Below are 21977 nucleotides of genomic sequence, written 5' to 3'. Positions count from 1 at the left end.
TATGCTTACTGTCTTTGCATGAAAACTTTATACGTAACATATTCTTTTCCTTTATGATTGACCTTCCAAGTTCCAACTGATTTTTTTTTTTTTTGATACATCCAACTGAGTTTTCTTACTTCTTTTAATCATTAAATTTTTTCAATAGCTTCTCTTGCTTCATATAGTTTTAAGTGTAGTTAAATTTAGATAAAACCAAGGGCCCCAAGGTTCTAACGGAAAAGGCATACTTAGATTTCTATTGTTTGTAATGGCTTTCATGAACTTGGATAGACAAATCATTGGTGGGATTGTGCCCGCAATATTGACAATCTCAATCTTAGTGGGAATGTGCTCTACACAAATTGTTCCTGCTATTTTTGTTTTCGGGGATTCATTGCTTGATGCTGGAAATAATAACTACATTTTAACACTCTCTAAGGCTAATTATGTCCCCAATGGGATTGATTTTGGAATGCCAACAGGACGATTCACAAATGGAAGAACAATTACTGACATTATAGGCAAGTACTAATTCTCCAGTACTTTGTACAAAACTACTGGCTATTGCAGTACTAGATATGCAAATGTTAATGGCATATTCTTTTTTTCTTCATCAAAATTTTCTCACCAGGTCAGGAATTGGGCTTTAAAGACTTCACTCCACCATACTTGGCTCCCACTACAACAGGATCTGTGGTTCTGCAGGGTGTCAATTATGCTTCTGGTGCAAGCGGAATTCTTAATCACACTGGAAAGCTCTTTGTAAGGCTTCTTTTCCACTTAATTTTTTTGCCCTAATAAGAACTAAAAGCCATCATTTTGAACAGCAATTCAGTACGTATGTTGTGTTAGATGTAAAATTTCTCTATTGGTTTACATGAACAAGAAAATTTGTATGTAGGGAGGCCGAATAAACATGGACGCGCAGATAGATAATTTTGAAAACAGCAGGCAAGACATTATCTCAAGCATTGGAGCTCCTGCAGCACTAACATTGTTAGGAAAAGCAATCTTCTTTGTTGCGATGGGCTCAAATGATTTCATCAATAACTACCTGACACCTGTCATCTCTGCTGCTGAGCAGAAGTTGATCACTCCAGAAGTATTTGTTGGTACCATGATTTTAAGATTCAGGCTACAACTAACGGTAATCTTTTAGTAACCTATTATGTTAAAGCCACATTTGGTACTGTAAAAGTTAAGCTGAAATGTATGTTATTGATTCTGTACCAGAGGCTTTACAATTTGGGTGCTAGGAAGATTGTTGTTTCAAGTGTTGGACCCATTGGGTGTATACCTTTTGAAAGGGATGCCAATCCAGCTGCAGGGGACAACTGTGTTAGTTTGGCAAATCAGTTGGCTCAATTATTCAATGCTGAGCTGAAAAGCCTTATCACAGACCTCAGCACTGATCTTAAGGAATCAAAATTTGTCTATGCAGATTCTTATAGCATATTAGAAGATATCCTGCAAAACTACATTTCCTATGGTGAGTATGCTGTAGAATTTACTGTCAGTTCACATAGGATAGGAGTATCTTAAATTAGAACGCTCATTTAAATTTATCATTTCCTAACAAATTAAGCTTTTGGTATAAGTAGAAGTTTATCATAACATCATAGTAGGTGATCCTCATGTCGCCACTCTAAAGAGAACTTGATGTTTTATTTAACAGGTTTTGAGAATGCGAATTCCGCATGCTGCTATCTTGCTGGGCGCTTTGGGGGTTTGATTCCATGTGGTCCTCACTCAAAAATTTGTAGTGACAGATCCAAGCATGTGTTTTGGGACCCATATCATCCTTCTGAAGCTACTAATCTTCTCACTGCAAGGCGTCTCTTGGATGGTGATACCAATGACATTACACCTATGAACATTAGGCAACTTGCTCGATTGTGACCCAAAGTCTAACGATTTTAACGGGATGCATTCAAAGATTGTTTTGAAAAGAGTTAGTAGGAGATTAGTACTCTTTGAATGACAATAACTGGCGTATTTTATGGGAATTTATCAGAAAGAATAAATAGACATGCCATAAGAATAGTGACAAAGAAGCTTATGGAAAACTATATAATATTTTTAGGTGTGTTGTATTGTTCTAGTTTTCTCACTATCAAATTATTCTTAGAAGTTTCTCGGTGTGGATGGAGGATGTTCCTCCACACCTGTACTCTGTTCTTTTTGTTGACCACGGCTGATTTTCTTTCAATGAAATTCAGTCTTTCTTCTTAAACAAAAGATTATTCTTAGAGATGTATTGGATGCAGTAATGAAGGAGTTCATTTCATTTCTATGACTAACAATAGTAGTCAGTAGCTGATTGAATTTTTTGAGGATATTTAAAGAAAAATATGTAAGTTGCTAGACGACATTATTATAAGGTGAAAGTGGCCATCAACTTCATTCGGTTCATTTCAATGACTAACATCTTAAATGGATCACACATTCCAAAACTTATTTCACATTATATCTTTGTTGTAGCAGTTCTCAGACAGGCCGGCCATACCAAAAATCTATGGAAGTTAATTACTTGGAAAATTGGAGCCATCATTGATCAAAATCTTTGATAAGTTCATACAAAATTTCATAAATTACAACTCGCAAAATTTTCTAATTAGGGATACAATTCCTCTCCAATCATGTCATCCCTGTTTTAATGTGTACTTGGGCCATACTAAAACCATTCGTCACTTCAGCTAAAACAACACGAGCCCAAATGATAGCTATTTGCTACTTGGTAATTTCTAATTTGGTTAAAATGGCGCATAGCTCATAGAGTCATACATCTCACCTCCTAAATACATCCGTTCAAATTTCTTCATAGACATAAAAATAAAATTAGTTGCAGACCCATGCGATTGCATGAGAATAAATAATTATTAAGTAAACTACAAATTTAGTCCCTATTCTTTTTGCTAAATGTCAATTTGGTCCCCAACATTTCAAATGTGTCAATTTAGTCCTTAACCTTTCGCTATTGGGTCAAATTAGCCCCTACTGTTAAGTGATGGATGAGAAATGCTAACATGGCTAACAGTTAAAATGAAAAATAATTTTTATGCTAACTCAAATCCCAAGTGTGCTGATTAAACTTAAGAAAAATGAAAATAAAAACTAAGGGGTCTCACATTTGGATCAAAATCCCTAAATCAATCACACCCCTTGTAGACATCGCATTTTTCATGCCTTACGACTCGAGCTCCCGTTCACCAATGATGTTGAATTTTAAAACTCAAGGTTGGTTTAAAGCCCAATAAGAAATTAAATTGACTAGTTGCGTGCGCAAGCTGATTCTTGTGTGCGCATAGCGATTTCTAGAAACTATATAACGCAAGTTTTATGCATTTATGTTAAGGTTTGGAACGAATCCCACATCGTCTGGGAGTCGTTCCAAACCCTTTTATTCACACTATAAGTAGACTTACATGATTTGACTGAGGGGAACGATCAAAAATCAAGCTTGAAGAGCTTTTCTTTGATGTATTAGTTCAAACTTTGCTTTTTCATTTTCTTTTCTTTTTTATGCTTTTAGTTCTTTTGTTTGTTTTGTTTTCTTGTTGCAATATGCTTTAACATGTTTATCTAGCTTAGGTTTATGGTTTTTGTATGTTTAAAATGCATGTTAGGGTGTTAGATTTAGTGTTTTAAGCTTGGTTGTGTTTTTTAGGGTTTCTGGGTAGAAACTTGCGCACGCAGGCTTGATTATGCACATGTAGGGAAGTTCATGCATGTGCATGAACTTGCCTAGAAACCCTAATTTTTATTTGTTTGTTTTTGCTTCTATTTTCACATGTTTGTTTTGTTTAGCTTCCTTTTCCATGTTTTTATGCTTCCAAATTCTATGTTTCACATGTTTAATTGCTTGTTTGCTGTCACATGTTAGAATTAGGGTTTTATGGTTTCAATGCTATGAACATGCATTCACATGCTCATGCATAATGCAATAGGTGCTAAGTTACTGCAAGGTAAGTAAAGGTAAGTCATGCATTTGTAATGTTCACACATTTGTGATATGATCTTGCTTTGATGATAGAGATGAATATGCTTGTTTGGTTAAGTTATGCTTAATCACATGTTTGCTTGGATCTTTTCTTATGTTTGTGTTTTTGCCTTGGTTTAATGTTACATGTTGTTGCCTTGAATATGATATGATGCCATGCTAGATGAATGCTAGGATGATGTGATGAGATGTATGTTAGGGTATGCTATGATGTAATATGATTTGTGATGAAGCATGCTTAGATGTATGATTAGGGTGTGATGTGATGATGCCATGTTAGATGTATGGTAGGCTTTGTTTGTGAGCATGATAGATATATGGTTAGGGATGTTTGATGCCATGATTGATTGTCAGATGTATGTTAGTGTGTGTGTGAGTTAGATAACAATGTTGAGTGTGCCTTTAATAGGGTTAAGACGTAAGATACAATGATGGGAATCCAATCTTAGGGTTAGGTGGTTTTGGGCGCCTAACACCTTCCTAAGACCATACCTTAACTTTGAACCCATATATTTGGTAGTAAGATCAAAAGGTTCTTACTTGAGAGGACGCTATATATATGGTTCTTAGGCCATTGCAAAAACTAGGTGGCAACTCCCCCCTCCCCCTTTACGTCCACACCACAAACCCAATCTGTTTCACGTTTTGGTCCAGAGAGAAGAGAACAGTGAGACCTCAAAAATTTCACATGCCTAACAAAAGAGAAATCCTTACAAAAGGAGTTCAAAAGCAAGCGAAGGGGAAATCCTAGCAAAAGGAGTTCAGAGAATACTTTATGTCATTAATAAAGGAATTCAACACATCTCAAAGTAGAGAACAGTACCGTTTGGTTCATTGGGGGGACATGATAGATTCAGCATACCAATACCATCCTCATCATCAGCCAAGACATACAAAGTTGTCCACTCCAGCTTAGTTGCAAACCTGCAAGCCCCACCCACACCAACAATACCTATACCTTGTAGAGTAAAAATCCCATAAAAGCAAACATTTGAGTTGGAGATAAAAGAGTTTAATAGAGGGCTCTAATCGTAACCATCCAAAGAAGTCAATTGCAACTCAATTCCCTTCTTTCATGTCCTAAATCTCTCCAAGCGTTAGCTTGTCTTGCATTGTTTGAGTATATCTGCTAAATGTGTTTTCAACATTCACGTTCTCCTCTCTAGACCAAAACGTGTAGCAAATTGGGGATGGGGCCATGGGCGTGATTGATTTAGGGATTTCGATCCCAACGTGAAACCTTTATTAATCTAGTTTATATATATATATATATATATAAAATCAATCTTAGTAAGCCGTACACGTGACATTCTGATTTGGCATAAAAATTATTTTTTATTTTAGCTGTTAGTCAAGTTAGTATTTTTCATCCATCATTTAACAGCAGGGACCAATTTGACCCAATAACAAAATGTTAGAGACTAAATTGACACATTTAAAATGTTAGAGATCAAATTGATATTTAGCGAAAAGGATAAGGACTAAACTTGTAATTTATCCATAATTATTTTGTATTTGTGGTATAATGTATAATTTTTTCTTTAAATTTTGTGAAAGATCATTTGTTCACTGTAAAAATTAAATAATTTCTAAAATTATTTTCCATCTATCTAGTTCTACAAATATATCATTTTATTATTTTGAGTGTGTTTGATTGATATTATTCATTTTTGAGGTGGTTTATATTTTTCTAAATTATGTTATGTTACGTTATATATATATTTTTTTATAACTAAGCTCTTTAAGTTTCAAATATATTATTCAAATTTCTTATTCTTTTAAATGAGATTATGATAATAATCAAAACTTATCACATAATTACACTTGATATTACTCAAATAGTTGATAGACACATTTTTTTTGTTTGAGTGAGAGTTGAGAATTTCAACCTATGGCATTCGCTCCTGATGATAGCTCTTTATCATCAAACCAAGACACCAATCAGTTTTTGGTGTAGGCGGTGATTGAGCCCTAGATCTCTTATTCAACCATCAGAGACTTTACCAGTTGAGCTAGTTAGAATCCACGTTGATAGGCATATTCAAATACATACTAAGATTATATTTTGATATAAATTCAAATTCTCACTTTCAATATAACAAAGGATTATGTTAGACAAAAATCAAACAAAAGCTATATGAGGGAGAGAGAAGGCTTGTGATGGAGAACTCAAAAAACACACTACCAAATCATATTAACCCAAAATTTTGTTATAAAAAAATATAATGATTCATCAACCTAAAGTTAAGTTGCGAGAAGGACTAAATAAGAGAGAGAGAGAGAGAGAGAGAGAGAGAGAGAGAGAGAGAGAGTAATCAATTTTTTTTTTTTTTTTTTTGAGAAACCTTAATTAGATAAATTTATAGAAAATAAGATGAGAAGAAGAATAGTCAAAATAAAAGATATAGTCACACCAAATTATCCAATTTGTGCTATGTAATAGAATAATATAATACTCTTATATACTATCTTTATAACGCAATAGGATAATATTCAACAATTAAAGAAAAAAAAACTTAAAAACACAAAACCAAATTGCATCAACCTAAAGTAAAGTTCTAAAGAACAAAAAAATTCATCAACATAAAGTAGAGATACCAAAATTAAAAAATCAACCAAAAAAAAGAAAAAGAAAAAAAAATGAGAGAGAGAGAGGGAGAGAGTAATAACTTTTTTTTTTTTTTTTGGTGGGAAAATAAGTATAGAATGAGAGAGAATAACACATTTATAGTAAGACGATGGGGATAAGAAGAGAAAAAATAAAATGAAGAGGAATGGACAAGGAATAGTGATATTAAGGTTGAGAGTAATAGAGAGATGAAAAGATAAAATGGAGAAGGAAAGGTTGGAGAGTTTACCAAAAAAAGAAGGAAAGGTTGGAGGAAATATAATAGTAAGGTACAAAATTAATAAGAAGAAGAAGAATGAAAAAATAAGAAAGAAATAGTTGGAAATAAGTGGATGATGTGGCTACTGATGTGACTTAACAGAAGTGTAGCAACAATAAATGTTCTATTTCAACTTGCAGATATATATATTGTAAAGTTGTGATTTACAACTATGTGTTTTGTTGGCTTTAATTCCGTGCCAAATTTAATTGTAATTCTATTCAATCTTTTGTACTCTATATTTATTGTGGGATTTGACTGTAAGGTTGTGTGATAGAGAGAGAGAGAGAGTGTGAAGACTCAAGCAATTGAAGACTGAAGAGTTTTTGCAGGTATCTCGAGACCAAACATCCCGTGAAGTGACTCATGTGACTTGCACATGCTGGAATGCAAAGAGTTAGGACAGGATGGAGACAGCTGTGTCTCGCGAGTATCTCATGGGTAAGGCCTTCCCGCAAGACACCCGCGAGACATTCTATTTTGCCAGACTGTCAATTTTGATACACACTTTCTGTGCCTACACTATTTATACTCACATTACCCACAAATGTTAAGGAGTGTTTCTGAGAGAAAACCCTAGCCAAACACCTTGAGAGTTAGAGATTGTCATACCCATAATTCTGTACATAATTCCTTGTGGATTTTCCTCAACTACTACCTCTTCATTTCCATGCTATTGAGAGGTTGATAGCCCAAACACTTACCACACCCTTTCAGAGTGTCAAGTGAGTTTTTGGTGTTGCTAGGAAGCATTGGAAGAAGCCAAGGATGGCAGATGCAACATGGAGCTTGTTGTGGGATCCGGAGAGCTAGACAAGACACGGTTTCGAGAAGCCTTGTTAGAGTAGGAGCTTGGAGAGCTTAGGTACAGCGGGTAGATTAGGCTTGGAGGGTCTCTTGCTAACCCATGTATCCCAACTGATTGTCTAGTGAATCGATTACCGCTTGGAGGGCGGCGGAGAGGTTTTTCGTCGAGTTCTTCAATTTCCTCTTCGATAACACATCGGCGTGTTATCTGTGTTAGCATTCTTCTTCCTTACTCTTTTACGTTTTATTTTATTGCTATGATTATATGAATATGTGTTAGAGTAGCTTGTTTGTTTATCCGCTTGCATTTACACTATTCCGTACTTAGAATTAAGTTAGTGTAAAATCTATCGAGCCGTAACTTTAATTTGGGGGTTTAAACAGCTCTTGTGTTTTTAACACATTTTTGAGCTTTCATATATATATATATAGATATATATATATATATATATATATATATATAGATGAGACATGACTTATAAATTGAGAAGGTAATTCATGTAGTAGCTACATGTCTACTCTCACATGTTTTAACCTGTATAGCTTACAACTTGTTAGGCTCACATGTTAGAGGTAGGAGTAAAATACATATAGCCGCTGCATAAGATTATTTTTTTCATACATCTCAGAGTTCAAACTTCAAACTACAATCACTTAGCAATAAGACCAAAAGGATTCAAGGTTTATATTTCTCAAGCCAAAGGACAACAATTAAAATTTGAGAAACTATCTCATTGTTTCATTGTATGAAATTTAGTCATATAATACTCCAAGTAATGGAGTTGAACACATTGTTGTTGATAAGTGCAAAATAAATCGTCCAAAGTCAAATGACACCATCCAGACGCAACCTTCAATACTAACACAAACAGTTAGATATCGACATTTAAAGCCAGGCCAAAATTGAGAATTAACACTGGTTTTCAAAAAATATAATTAGTAGGCACTGTTTTTAAACTATATTTTTTACTAGCATCTCGAGTCTAAAAGACTCGATTTAGGCCTATAAATCGATTCTCAAAGACTTAGTTTCCATGGTTTGATCACGTCTAATATGGCGTTTTTTTCCTTATGGCGACCACCTGGAAATCGAGTCTCTAAGACTCAATTTATAAGCCAACCCTACTAAACAAGTAAAATCCTGCATCTTCAGCCTCCTTTTCATCAGAGAAGAAGGAGAGAGAGAGGGAAAAAAAAAAAAAAAACCAGAAACAGAACCCAGAAAGCTCCAGAGGCAGTGTTTGCAAAGAAGCCAAAGATCGAGAACAAAGAAGTTGTGTCTCGATGCAAAGATCGAAAGCTCTAGAGGCAGTGTCTGCTTGCAACGCCTTCGCCGCCTAGCACTCTTCTTATGCCATGTATCTCAAGAACACCGGTGCCACCCTCAGCGACTACGCTCACAGCAAGGTTTCTCACCACCACCACCACTCGCACTCGGCCCTTTCTTTTTCTACTGCTTCTTGTCCTCATCTTGCTCCATCGCTCACTCCCTTCATCTTCTGCCTCCGCCGCTTTCGCGCCTCCTCTGCCTCCACCCATTATTGACAATCCAACTTTTAGGGTCGTGGGTTTTTGGATTTTCTTGCAGAGAACCCAGATCAACAAGCCAAACGGGTCGTGGGTTTCGGGGTTTTTATTTTTTTAATCTAGATTTTAGGTGGTTGTTAGGGGTGGATTTGGTTGGATTTATGCTGAATTGTTGGATTAATGCTCGGATTTGTGGGTTGATAGTGGCTGGTTTGTGCTTGTATTTGATGGTGGTTAATATGTGTTTGTGTTTTGTACTCCAAACACTTGTGAAAATCTTTTCAGTCAAATACAAATTGAGTCTTAGAGACTCGATTTCCAGGTGGAAAAAATGCCACATCAAACGTGTTTAGACCATGAAAATCGAGTCTTTGAGACTCGATTTATAGGCCCTAAATCGAGTTTCTTAGACTCGAGATGCTAGTAAAAAATATAGTTTGAAAATCGTGTCTACTAATTATATTGTTTGAAAACCAATGTTAATTCCCAATTTTGGCCTTTAAAGCCAAGATCTATAGTTTCTCCCAGCAATAGACAAATAAATAGTCATTGCCACAATTAATGAGATAGATGTTACACTAATCTTATAAATGCACACCATTTATGGGAATCAATAGCCAAACGGCTACAAAGGCTCTCATATAAAAGGAAACACCACTCCACATAGAAAGGTATGCTTTACATGGCTTACAATTATACTACACTAACAAAGGCATTAGAGGGCCCTTGGTCAACACCCACCGGTGTTCAAGCCACAACCTATTAGTTGTTCTCTTTTGTAGGTTCATCCATCGAATCTTGAGCCTGGCTAAATGAAAAAAATCTAACTATAGATTTTCATTTTAGCAATGGTAGTGTGATTTTTGTGTGTCGGACTTATAGAGGTAATTTTGTGTTGATAACACAAGAAAGTTGGAGCTAATAAATCCCTCTATACTGGTGTAGGAGAAAAGTGTTTTTAAATAGTTCTTTGTGGCACCACCGCACACCCTTGATGTGATGGTCACTCCACAAGTATAAGTGCTTGTGGGGTGTGGGCAAGGGTCGGGGTTTAACTCTCTAAGAGGGAGCTTCACACATATATATACTTAGATTAGGCACGAGTAGAATTTCTATCTTGTATAAAAAAAAAAAAAAAAGTTCTTTGCGGTGATAAGAACATTTAAAAAAAAAAACCACAACTTTGGAACCGGTTTTTGTTTAAGCCGATTTATTTTATTATTATTTATTTATTTATTCATTTAAAGACTTAGGTGATAGTAAACTATAAAATATGTAATCTTACATAATTAATTAGGGTAAATTATACCTTTTCACCCTAAACCCCAATTATACTAAGAAACATATGATCAACCTCTCAATTTTAAAAATACATTAAACTTAACCCTTTGTAATCTATTTTATCAACTCTTATGAAATTTAGTATTAAAAGACCAATTTACCTCTTAGTTGTTTGTTTTAGAAAAATGGGTAAATTGATCTTTAAATGTTAAATCCCGTTAGACTCAACACCAAAACAAACAACAAGGGAGGCATTAAAACTAAGTTCTAACTCTGGGGGATTAATCATGCGTTTTGATTGTTAAGCGTCAAGTAAAATTGGGGTGGTTTCTCAACCAAAAAAAAAAAAAAAGAAGTAAAATTGGGGCAAGAGTTTAGGGTGAAAAAAATGCAATTTTCCTCATTAATTACAAGTAAATGTGAAATTAATAACTATTCTTTCAAAATTTTGGGTGTTAACTTTGTATTCAAAATCTAAATTAAAAAAATTAAGTTTTTTTTTTTTTTTTGATAATTTGATAGTTGGGAATTTGAATCCTAGATGTTTTCAGGAAAGCCTTTGCCCTTTTTAAAAAAACAATCCAACATTTTGCCCTCTTTCCCAAATTAATTAGGGAAATGCCCCTCTTTTGAAATTCGATTTCCTCAAAATCGAGTTAAGCCCTATAGTGGCGTTTTTAAGGAGCTTATAGTGACATTTTAAGGACATATAGTGGCGTTTTGCAACTCGATCTCCTTGAACTCGATTTATAGGTAAAAAAAAGAAAAAAAAAATTGCACGTAACTCGACTTCATGGAGATCAAGTTTTAAAACGCCACTATAGGGATCCAGAATTTATTTATTTATTTTTATAACTCGATTTTGAGAAATTCGAGTTTTAAAAGAGGGGCATTTCCCTAATTAGTTTGGGAAATGGTTCAAAATGCTAGATTTTTTTTTTTTGAAAGGGGCATTTGCCCATTTTCTCCATGTTTTCATTAAAAACCCCAGGAGATACCAACTAGTTAAGTTACAAAGTTCTTAGCAAATAAAACTTAAGATTCAACATTTACCATTCAAAAAAAGGAAAAAGAAAAAAAGATTCAACATTTAATATATTATCTTTTGTACAAAATAAATGACAACATAATATTCCATATGAAACTTTTTTAAGAACAAATATGTTTACTTTACGCAAAAGACGAGTTAAGTCTGTCAAAAGTTTTTTTATTTTATAAATAAAACTTTTTTCTTTATGTTGTATACTATCTTGACTTAAGAGAGTCAATTTCATATTGGAAGCCATTTCGGTTTGGTTAAGGAAATGAAATATTTCGATGCCAATTGATACCAATGTATGAAAATTTATGTAAGTTAGTATAAAATTTAAAATCCACATATTTTATAAAACTAAATATCAGTTTAAGTACATTAATCAATATATAAGCTTAAATAACATGTTTTGAAAAAAATTAAAATTTTAAAATTTTTAATTGTACCGGCCAAAATGCCTGAAATATGTCATGTACAGCCGATACAACTTGGTATTTTTTTGGTACATTTTAGAGGAGTATTGGTACTAGTTTAATGGCCAATATAGTATATTTTCCCATACAACCGATATGATATTGACTTCCTTCACTTGATTTCATCTTAAGGAAGGTACAAGAATAACACGAACAACAAAATGTTAATCCAAACGTGGCAAGGAAGACTTAAGCCTATTTGTTTTGTGATGGATTATAGTTTTTTTAAGTGTTACTTTGTATATAAAAAATAGTGTTCCTTTCTTTTAAACATCTATTTATTTTTTAAGTAAACATTAGGTTAGGCTGTGGCATAAAACACAGGTTTTATGCCAGCCAATAGACCTTCACCACATCATCTTTTGTATTCTCATCACTTAAATCAGATTTAGAGAAACAGAATAGAACGATTTCATAAAAAATAAAAAATAAAAGGTTCACGTCGTTTGGATCTGCTTCACCTCTGCTTCCTTCACGCCGTGTCCTCTGCAAAACAAAAATTGGAAACATAAAATGCCATTACAATCTAGTTTCATGATATTTTTTAACAGTTCTCATACAAATGTAGTTGATAATGATATATTGGTTTCCTGCCACGATTATATCCCTTCTGATTTTTCTACCCCTCTCAATAACAAAATAAATAAATATAAAAAAGAGAAGAAGAAAAGAAAATTTTCATATATATAAAGAGACAAGTGTAATAGATCTGGCTCTAATCAAATCTGTACACAGCAACAATGAGTTTTTATTAAACAAAAGTAGGAGCAAAGAAAATAAATAGAAGTATCAGAAGAATGAAGATTATATACACCCCAATAAAATTGAAGAACAAAAAAAGATGATGATTATTGAAAATGAGACATGCATCATCAGCTAGCTCTTCTGTTACTTGTCTCTGATCCAAGGAAGACCCACAGCGGTTCCTTCCTTAGCTTTCTTCACGCCAGTTGATGCAATAGCTTTAGTTTTCCCTAATTCATCACCAATCTTCTTCGAATATGTAGCCTTTGAACTCTTATTGGTCTCAGGAACTGGGTCTGGGCTATCATGGTGTGAAGGAGAGGACACGACATGAAGGAAGCAGAGGCGAAGCAGATCCAAACCAAACGGCGTGAAACCTTTTTTATTTTTATTTTTATTTTTTTATTATTTTTTAAATCGTTCTGTTCTGTTTCTCTAAATCTGATTTAAGTGATGAGAATACAAAAGGTGACGTGGTGAAGGTCTATTGGCTGGCGTAAAACTTGTGTTTTATGATGTAAGGGAGTAGCAAATGGGATTAAATGACAAATGTATTATATATTACTCATTTACTTTCTATTGTTACATCAAGCTACCACGTACATCATAAATATGATAGGCGCAATTGCACTTTTAGTCCCTACATTTTGAAGTTTTTCCATTTTAGTCCCTACATTTTATTTTTTCCACTTTTAGTCCCTAAAACCAATTTACGCTTTCCGTTTTAGTCCTTTCCGTCAGTCAACCAACGGAAATAACTGAGGTGGCAGCCGGAACAATTAAAATATTATAAAAAATGCCACATCACCCTGACAAATCAGCATATATATTTTAAAAATTAATTTATTAATTTTAATTAAATAAAAAAATTAAAAACATAATTAAAAATAATAAAATCAAACCTAAACCCAGAAAATCAAATCCAAGAACACAAATTCAGAATTAAAAACAATAAAATCAAATGCCTATGAACACAAGAACACAAACCCAGAAAATCAAACCCAAGAACATGAAATTTATACCTAAATAAAAAAAATTAAAAACAGATAGTTTAAAAAAGAAATTAAATTAAAAGAAAAATTTGAGCTCTGTGGTGTAGTGGTGTTGGTTTAAATCGTATAAAGACAAAAGAAAAATAGTCGGAAATAATCCCAACCAAGTGAAATCAAACCCATACCCCACTCACAACTACTCCACAATAAAGTAATAAACAACCCACAATGCTCCACCGTCGCAGTGATCCATGCCTCCACGCAAAGCCACCTCCTACTCTCCTATGTCGGTACCACCGCAAAACTAAGACTGAGCCTTTATCCATGGCAGACCCACCTCCTCCGCCTCAATATTAAATTTATACCCTGACAAATTTTGAGCTCTGTGGTGTAGTGGTGTTGGTTGAGGTAGATTGATTGAAGCACTGTGGTTGATGATGGGTTGATTTATGGTTCATGGGTTTTGATTTGGGGTGGTTTCCGATGGGTTTTGGGGTTAGAATTTAGTATGGGTTTTGATTTAGGAATGGATTTAGGGATGGGTTTTCCTTTTGGATTCAGATTTTGTGGGTTTCGTGCATGGTGGTGGTGGGGCTTGGCTTTTCTGGGTTTGTGTTCTTGTGTTCTTGGATTTGATTTTCTGGGTTTGATTTAATTTCTTGGATTTGATTTTCTGGGTTTGTGTTACACGTTGGGGCTGTGTCTTGTGTCGATGTGAAGGACGGTGGGGCTTGGCTTTTCTGGGTTTGTGTTCTTGTGTTCTTGGATTTGATTTTCTGGGTTTGATTTAATTTCTTGGATTTGATTTTCTGGGTTTTGATTTTCTGGGTTTGTGTTACACGTTGGGGCTGTGTCTTGTGTCGATGTGAAGGACGGTGGGGCTTGGCTTTTCTGGGTTTGTGTTCTTGTGTTCTTGGATTTGATTTTCTGGGTTTGATTTAATTTCTTGGATTTGATTTTCTGGGTTTTGATTTTCTGGGTTTGTGTTCTTGTGTTCATAGGCATTTGATTTTCTGGGTTTTGATTTAGGAATGGATTTGATTTTCTGGGTTTTCCTTTCGTGCATGGTGGTGGTGGTAGATTAATTTAAGTTCATGTTCTTCATGATAACTAGGAAGAACATAATCTATCCTCTTACTTTTAATTTAATTTCTTTTTTAAACTATCTGTTTTTAATTTTTTTTATTTAGGTATAAATTTCATGTTCTTGGGTTTGATTTTCTGGGTTTGTGTTCTTGTGTTCATAGGCATTTGATTTCATTGTTTTTAATTCTGAATTTGTGTTCTTGGATTTGATTTTCTGGGTTTAGGTTTGATTTTATTATTTTTAATTATGTTTTTAATTTTTTTATTTAATTAAAATTAATAAATTAATTTTTAAAATATATATGCTGATTTGTCAGGGTGATGTGGCATTTTTTATAATATTTTAATTGTTCCGGCTGCCACCTCAGTTATTTCCGTTGGTTGACTGACGGAAAGGACTAAAACGGAAAGCGTAAATTGGTTTTAGGGACTAAAAGTGGAAAAAATAAAATGTAGGGACTAAAATGGAAAAACTTCAAAATATAGGGACTAAAAGTGCAATTGCGCCAATATGATATTTAGTAAAATAGTTGATAGAGCAATAAATTTTTTGAATAGAATGAGTAGAGAACATTGAATTTGTTTTATTTGGTGTAATTGATTTTTAGTGTGTTTATGAAGGGTGAAATTTGGGATTCAATTCATACCTCCTTCTGTTCCTACCTCAAAATATTAATTAGTATTGGGAAATTTAGACCCCGGTTGATAAAATTAACAAGTTTTAAACCCAAGTTGTTAATTAGATTTATTATGAATAAATCTTGTTAAAACAAACAAACATCAATATCATGTCAGTATCATGCACAGCGGAATAGTAAATAAGACAAGATATAATAACTCAAGAAAACCAATGAAACAAACTAGTTTCACAGTAAAAAAACCTGAGGAGAAACCTTCTCGAAAAGCAATCCACTATAATAAATAGAAGTTTCAGATCTAGTACAAAATCTTTATTCCTAGACTCTACAATCCCCATAAATAAACTTACAGCAGAAACCTTCTACTGCTTCAAAACCTCTGAACTCTTCAATATATGAACACCACCCTTTTGCACGAATCCCAGTACGTGACTAACCAATGATGTACGGCTCTTAGTACATGACTAACTCACCAACTTGAAGAAAATTGTTGGTTGTAAAGTTCTTCACTTCATTAATAATAAAGATCAAGAAATACTTGGTTACAAAACCCTAAGGCGCAAAAGACGCAGTAACTTCTTGTAGAGAGAATGAGGCACTCGGTTACTTTTTGCATGTGTTCTCCTTGTATTTTCTTATATGATGACCTTTAAAATAAGTCTTATATATGTTTAGGGTTGTGAGAAAAGAAACCCTACACATACATGTTGGCATGGGCCAAAAATTAGATCTGAAAATTCTGATTTCGTAGATCTTGATAGATATTTCTATTGAGTTTCTATCGAGAATCTATCTAGCTTCTGTCCAGCTTTAATAAACAGCTTTTCTTCACTTGTTTCTTGGTCCAATCTTCATGGCTTTAATACTTGGCTTAAACAACATGTTTTTAGAAGTATTAAACTCATCCTAGATCTATCCAATTACAAGTAAAATGCGTTTTGTCAAAGGATTAGCCAAGTTACAATAACATATATTCTAACAAGTTTCACATATTTCCTAATAACTAGCTAACTAAAAAATCATATAATGTAACAGGTACCACAATAATTGGCTTGGGCAGTTTGGTTTAATTAGTTTATATTGACCAACAAGCTATAATAAAATGCTTTTTTTTTTTTTTTGGGGGGAGGGGGGGGTTCATTTGAAGCATGCAATGCTAGTTGGTGCTTGTGAATTCTTATTGTTGACAAGCACTAGTTGTCAATGTTGAAAAAAAAAAACTATTTCTACAGGAAAAAAAAGACTATTAATATAACAATAATTTTCTCTTTTTTTTTTCTTGGGTGCAAATTTAATGGGTAATTCACATCGATTTGCCAAACACAATAACCAATATAAACTGAAAAAATCCAGCATAAATCCCCTATTAAGATATCCATTTTTTTATATAGAAAACCCTAAAATGAGAATGGAAAGACTGTGAGATCTAACTCAGTAAAAACTTGCACCATAAAATAATAACAATCTTCTCTTCAACAGCACACCAAAAAAAAAAAAGAAAAAAGAAAAAAAAAAAGTCAATAGTTGATTGTTTGTGGTTAGTTGAACGAGAATTTCTTAGTTGATGGACGATATTATGTGCTCAATATTCTTTTCGAGTTTATTTGGCTTGTGTACAACTTTTTTGAAGTATAATTCTAATTTTGAGCCACCTTATTAATAAACTCTTCCAAACAAGCACATGGCATCCTTTATATCCAATAATTGCTGGTACAACTTGCAAGCAAAATTAATTGTTAGTTTTTTTTAGACCCTTGTAAACTTAGATTATTTAACCTAATTTAAAGCCAAGTAATTACTTAGTTCAATATTCTACTTGACAAGGAAAGCCGGATGTGGAAACAGAGAGCGAGAACACAATGGTTGGCTAAAGGTGATAAGAATACAAAGTATTTTCATGCGGTGGCTACCCAAAGAAAAAGGAAAAATTTTATAAAAGGAATCCGAGATGATGAAGGGGTATGGCAGTCAGAGGACGAGGCGGTGTCTTCATTATTTGTTGACTTCTATACTAGGCTCTTTACTTCTTCAAATGGCCATAATATTGACCGAATCTTGGAGGGTGTGAATAAGGTTGTTTCTGAGAGTATGAATGTTGAACTGTTGAAGCCTTACAGCAAAGAAGAAGTGGATGATGCTATTAAACAAATGGCACCTTTAAAAGCACCAGGTCCAGATGGGATGCCGCCCATTTTTTATCAATCTTTTTGGCAAAATGTGGGTCCAGAAGTTATTGAAGCTGTCCTCTCCTGTTTGAATTCTGGTACTCTCCTTAAATCCATAAATCACACTTTCATTACTTTAATTCCTAAGGTTTGCAATCTTGAAAGAGTCTCGGAATTTAGACCCATTAGTTTATGCAATGTGCTTTATAAAATCATTAGTAAAGTTATTGCAAATAGACTCTGATGTGCAACGAAAATTCGCTAAGTCATCTCCCGTCCATATGCGTCGTCCAAAGGATAGACAAGAGGTAAGTCTTTGCTAACTCGTCCGTCTGTCCTTAAGGACAGACGAGCTCACTATTGTCCGTCTGTCCTTGAGGACAGACGGGCTTTTTAGCGTTCGTCCGTCTGTAAAGGACGGACGAGCTTGCTACCATCTCCTCGTCCATAAAGGAGAAGGGAGGTTACTACGTCTCCGCCGAGTGGAAGAACGAACCGTCACCAGTCAAGCCCAACCATTGTGAAATACAAACTTCTACGTCAGTTACGGAAGTTACTTCTGAGCCTGTTGGATTCCTCAACTGTAGGAGCGGTTACTAAACAAGTAACCGCTTCCCGCATACTATATAAGCACACGCCAATGAAAGAGTAAGGCATTCTGTTCTTGAGAAACTGAGTTTACATTTTTCAGTCAGAGACTAACTTCACCATCGGAGGGTTCTTGGCTGGCTTCCACCAGTCTCCTCTGAGTTTTTACTTGTTTTCTCAGGATCCAGTCGCAAGTTTATCAAGGCCCGGCATTTTCAGTCCACTGATATCCCAGAGTTCATCAGACTCAAACCCATCTTGAACTCTATAATTTCAGAGGCTCAAAGTGCTTTCATTGCAGATAGACTCATCACTGATAACATTCTGATAGCTTTTGAATCTTTGCACTATATGAATACACAATGTTCAGGAAGAGAGGGGTATATGGCCATGAAGCTCGATATAAGCAAGGCTTATGATAGAGTGGAATGGTGTTTTTTGGAAAAAATTCTATTATGTATGGGTTTTACAGAATCATGGGTTGCAATGATAATGCAGTGTGTATCAACAGTGACTTATTCCATACTCATCAATGGAGAGCCAAAAGGCTTTATTCGGCCTTCAAGGGGATTGAGACAAGGTGATCCTCTTTCTCCCTTTCTTTTTCTGTTTTGTGCAGAGGGTCTTAATGCTCTCTTGTGTAAAGCAGCAGAGGACAAGGAAATAAAGGGTCTATCTCTTTGCCGGCAGGGTCCAAGGATTACTCACCTGTTTTTTGCAGATGATTGCCTTCTGTTCTGCAGGTCTAATGTAGTTGAATGCCTAAAAATTCAGCTCCTACTTGAGTGGTATGAAGCTGCTTCGGGCCAACAGGTAAACAGGGCTAAGACAACCATTTTCTTTAGCCAAAACACTTCTGAGGAGGTTCAACAGGAGATCAAGGATCTATTGGGAGTGCCGGCCATAAAGCACTATGACAAATATTTGGGTTTGCCATCTTTTGTGGGGAGGCAAAAAAAAGCATGCTTCAATCAAATCAAGGAGAAAATTTGGAACAAGATGCAAGGATGGAAAGAGAGACTATTATCTCAATCCGAGAAGGAAGTAATGATTAAGGTTGTGATTCAATCCATCCCTACCTATTCCATGAATGTATTCCGCTTGCCACTTGGGTTGATAAAATATATAGAATCTATGATCCGCAAATTTTGGTGGGGGAATCAAGATAATTCAAGGAAGATGCAATGGGTGAAGTGGAAGACGCTTTGCTCTTCAAAGGCTCTTGCAGGCATGGGGTTTCGTGACCTTCGACAATTTAATGATGCACTCCTTGGTAAACAGGTGTGGAGGCTTTGCCATGAAGAAGATACCTTGCTGTACAGAGTGTTTAAGCCAAAATATTTTCCTTCGGGTTGTATCCTTGATGTTGAGATTAATCCTCGGAGTTCCTTTGCATGGAAGAGTATAATGCAGGCAAGGGATGTTATTTGTAAGGGTGCTAGATGGCGTATAGGGGATGGCACTACAATAGATATATGGAAGCATAGGTGGCTAGACTCTTCAAGTGGGGGAAAAATCCTATCTCCTTAGATGGATTCATCTCTAGCTGTTGTGAAAGACTCGTTCATCACGGGAACGAGATGTGGAACTCGGAACTTATTGATCAGATGTTTTACCCTTGGGAGGCAGATTGTATAAAGAGTATGCCTGTTAGTCTTCATACTGACAGGGATGCACTTATCTGGCCGTGGACCTTGGATGGCGATTACTCGGTCAAGAGTGCTTATCGGATTTTGGCAAATGAATCATTCTTATCCCAGGCTGGCTCGTCCAATCCAGAAGCTTCAAAGCCCTTGTGGAATGGTATCTGGGGGCTTAAGACCCCTAACAAAGTCAAGCACTTCCTGTGGCGAGCGTCAAATGAGTCTTTACCTACAAAGCTCAATCTCTGTGCATGGCATATCCTAACAGATAATAAGTGTGGACTTTGTGAAGAGTTTCCTGAAGATGTCATTCACTGCTTATGGCTCTGTGACCATGCGAAGAGTATTTGGTTCTTGGATTTTACTACCCAAGTACAAGAAATTTCAGAAGCTTTGGTGACTTGGTGTCCTTCGTGTTATTGGAATTATCTTCAGGTACAGCTGCGCTCTTTTCCGCAGTAGCTTGGTGTATATGGACTAGACGTAACAGACTAAGAGAAAGGCAACCTGTGTGGGACGTTGGTGAAATAGTGAAAAAAGCGAGGGAGTTGTTACAGGAATTTAATGACGTGCAAGATATTCCTACACGAGCTGTCATCCCTCAGGTTGAAACGAAATGGCAGCCACCTGGTGTTGGGCTTTTCAAGATCAACTTCGACGGCGCTGTGTTTGAGGATAGGAAGCTTGCTGGTCTGGGTATTGTCATCCGCGACGAATCTGGGATGATCATTGTGGCCCTCAGTCAGAAAATCCCTTTGCCAAGCTCGGTGGACATGGTGGAAGCTTTGGCTGCTAGGCGAGCACTTATTTCGCACAAGAGATCAGCATCTTCAAGGCCGTTGTGGAAGGGGATTCCTTGAAAGTAATACAGGCACTCAATAACCCAAAGCCCAACAGAACTCAGCTGGGCCATATTATAACTGATATCCAAAGATTAGGAGCTGGCATGCAATTTTTTAATTTCATTCATATACATAGGGGGGGCAACAAGTTGGCCCACTCCCTGGCAAAGAGAGCAGTTTTAGTTGCTAATACAGATGTGTGGTTAGAAGAACTACCACAAGACTTGATTGATGTACTTCAGTTTGATCTCTCTTAATAAAGTTGACTTACCTTTCCCTAAAAAAAAAAAAAAAAAAAATTACTTAGTTCAATTAAACATATCTAGGTTAAACAAATATCAATCATATCACATAAAGCGGAAAAGTAAATGTTGGGTTAAGATTAGCTTGATCCTAGTTAATTAATTCAATTACTCAAGTTGATTAATTAAGTTAAATTGCATGCAAATCGTGAAGGCACCAACAAACCACCAATTAAACTAAATGCAGCGGAAATTAAATTGACATGGTGATTTGTTGACAAATGGGGAAAATGTCTTGCAAGACAAAAACCCCACTGAGTGATTTTAAGGTCATCACTCCCAAGAATCCACTAATCAACAATCAAGTGATTACAAGTATAAGAAATCTTAACACTACCTTGGCCTATCTCGAAATACCAACTTACAATTGAACCCTTTCTCCAATACCCAATTGAACTTGATCTTGTAGTAGCATTCTTTCCTTTGATGCATAAATCTCCAATCTGTGAATAACCCTTTTACACGGATCCTAGTACATGACTAACTCCAGCAACTTGAATGGATGTTGTTGGCAGTAAAGTTCTTCATTTCATCAATAATGAAGATCAGGAAGCACTTAGTTACAAAACCCTATGGCGTACAAATGCAGTAGCTTCTCACAGAGAAAAATAAACTCTTGGTCTCTGTATCCGTGTGTGACGGCTCTTAAAATAAGTCTTATATATGTCTAGGGTTGTGAGAATAGAAACCCTAAACAAATACATAAGCTTAGACCGAATTTTAGATCTGGAAATCTGAAAATTGTAATTCTTGATAGATCGAGCTTCTATCGAGCCACTGTCAAGCTACTCATTTAGTCTCAATAGCAGTATCTGTCGAGCTATCTGTCGAAACTTAATGAAACAGCTTTTCTTTACTTGTTTCTTGGATCAATCTTCATGTTTTTAATACGAACACTTGATATGCTTGAACAACATATTTCTTGATGTATTAAACCCAACTCAGATCTACCTAATTACAAGTAAAGTACATTTTGTCAAAGGATT

At 35.3% G+C, this 21977-nt stretch overlaps 1 protein-coding gene across 1 annotated transcript; it reads left to right on the top strand.

Annotated features, from left to right (window-relative positions):
* The first annotated feature begins 250 nt into the window (after positions 1-250).
* On the top strand, positions 251-2020 carry LOC126689731 (GDSL esterase/lipase At4g16230-like). Its single transcript, XM_050384919.1, has 5 exons — positions 251-503; positions 614-744; positions 884-1129; positions 1216-1471; positions 1658-2020. Exons 1-5 carry the CDS (start codon positions 251-253, stop codon positions 1879-1881), a joined length of 1110 nt encoding a protein of 369 aa, XP_050240876.1. The 3' UTR covers positions 1882-2020.
* Positions 2021-21977: the final 19957 nt, after the last annotated feature.

Source organism: Quercus robur, chromosome 6 (genome assembly GCF_932294415.1).
Source record: "Quercus robur chromosome 6, dhQueRobu3.1, whole genome shotgun sequence".
NCBI classification, from domain to species: Eukaryota; Viridiplantae; Streptophyta; class Magnoliopsida; order Fagales; family Fagaceae; genus Quercus; species Quercus robur.
This window is presented reverse-complemented; position numbering and strand designations above follow the sequence as displayed.

Excerpts from the sequence above, each read along its gene's own strand:
- LOC126689731 (XM_050384919.1), top strand. The coding sequence starts at position 251 with ATGGCTTTCATGAACTTGGATAGACAAATCATTGGTGGGATTGTGCCC. Across the intron at positions 504-613 it reads AACAATTACTGACATTATAG|GTCAGGAATTGGGCTTTAAA; the intron begins GCAAGTACTAAT and ends TTTTCTCACCAG. Across the intron at positions 1,472-1,657 it reads GCAAAACTACATTTCCTATG|GTTTTGAGAATGCGAATTCC; the intron begins GTGAGTATGCTG and ends TTTATTTAACAG.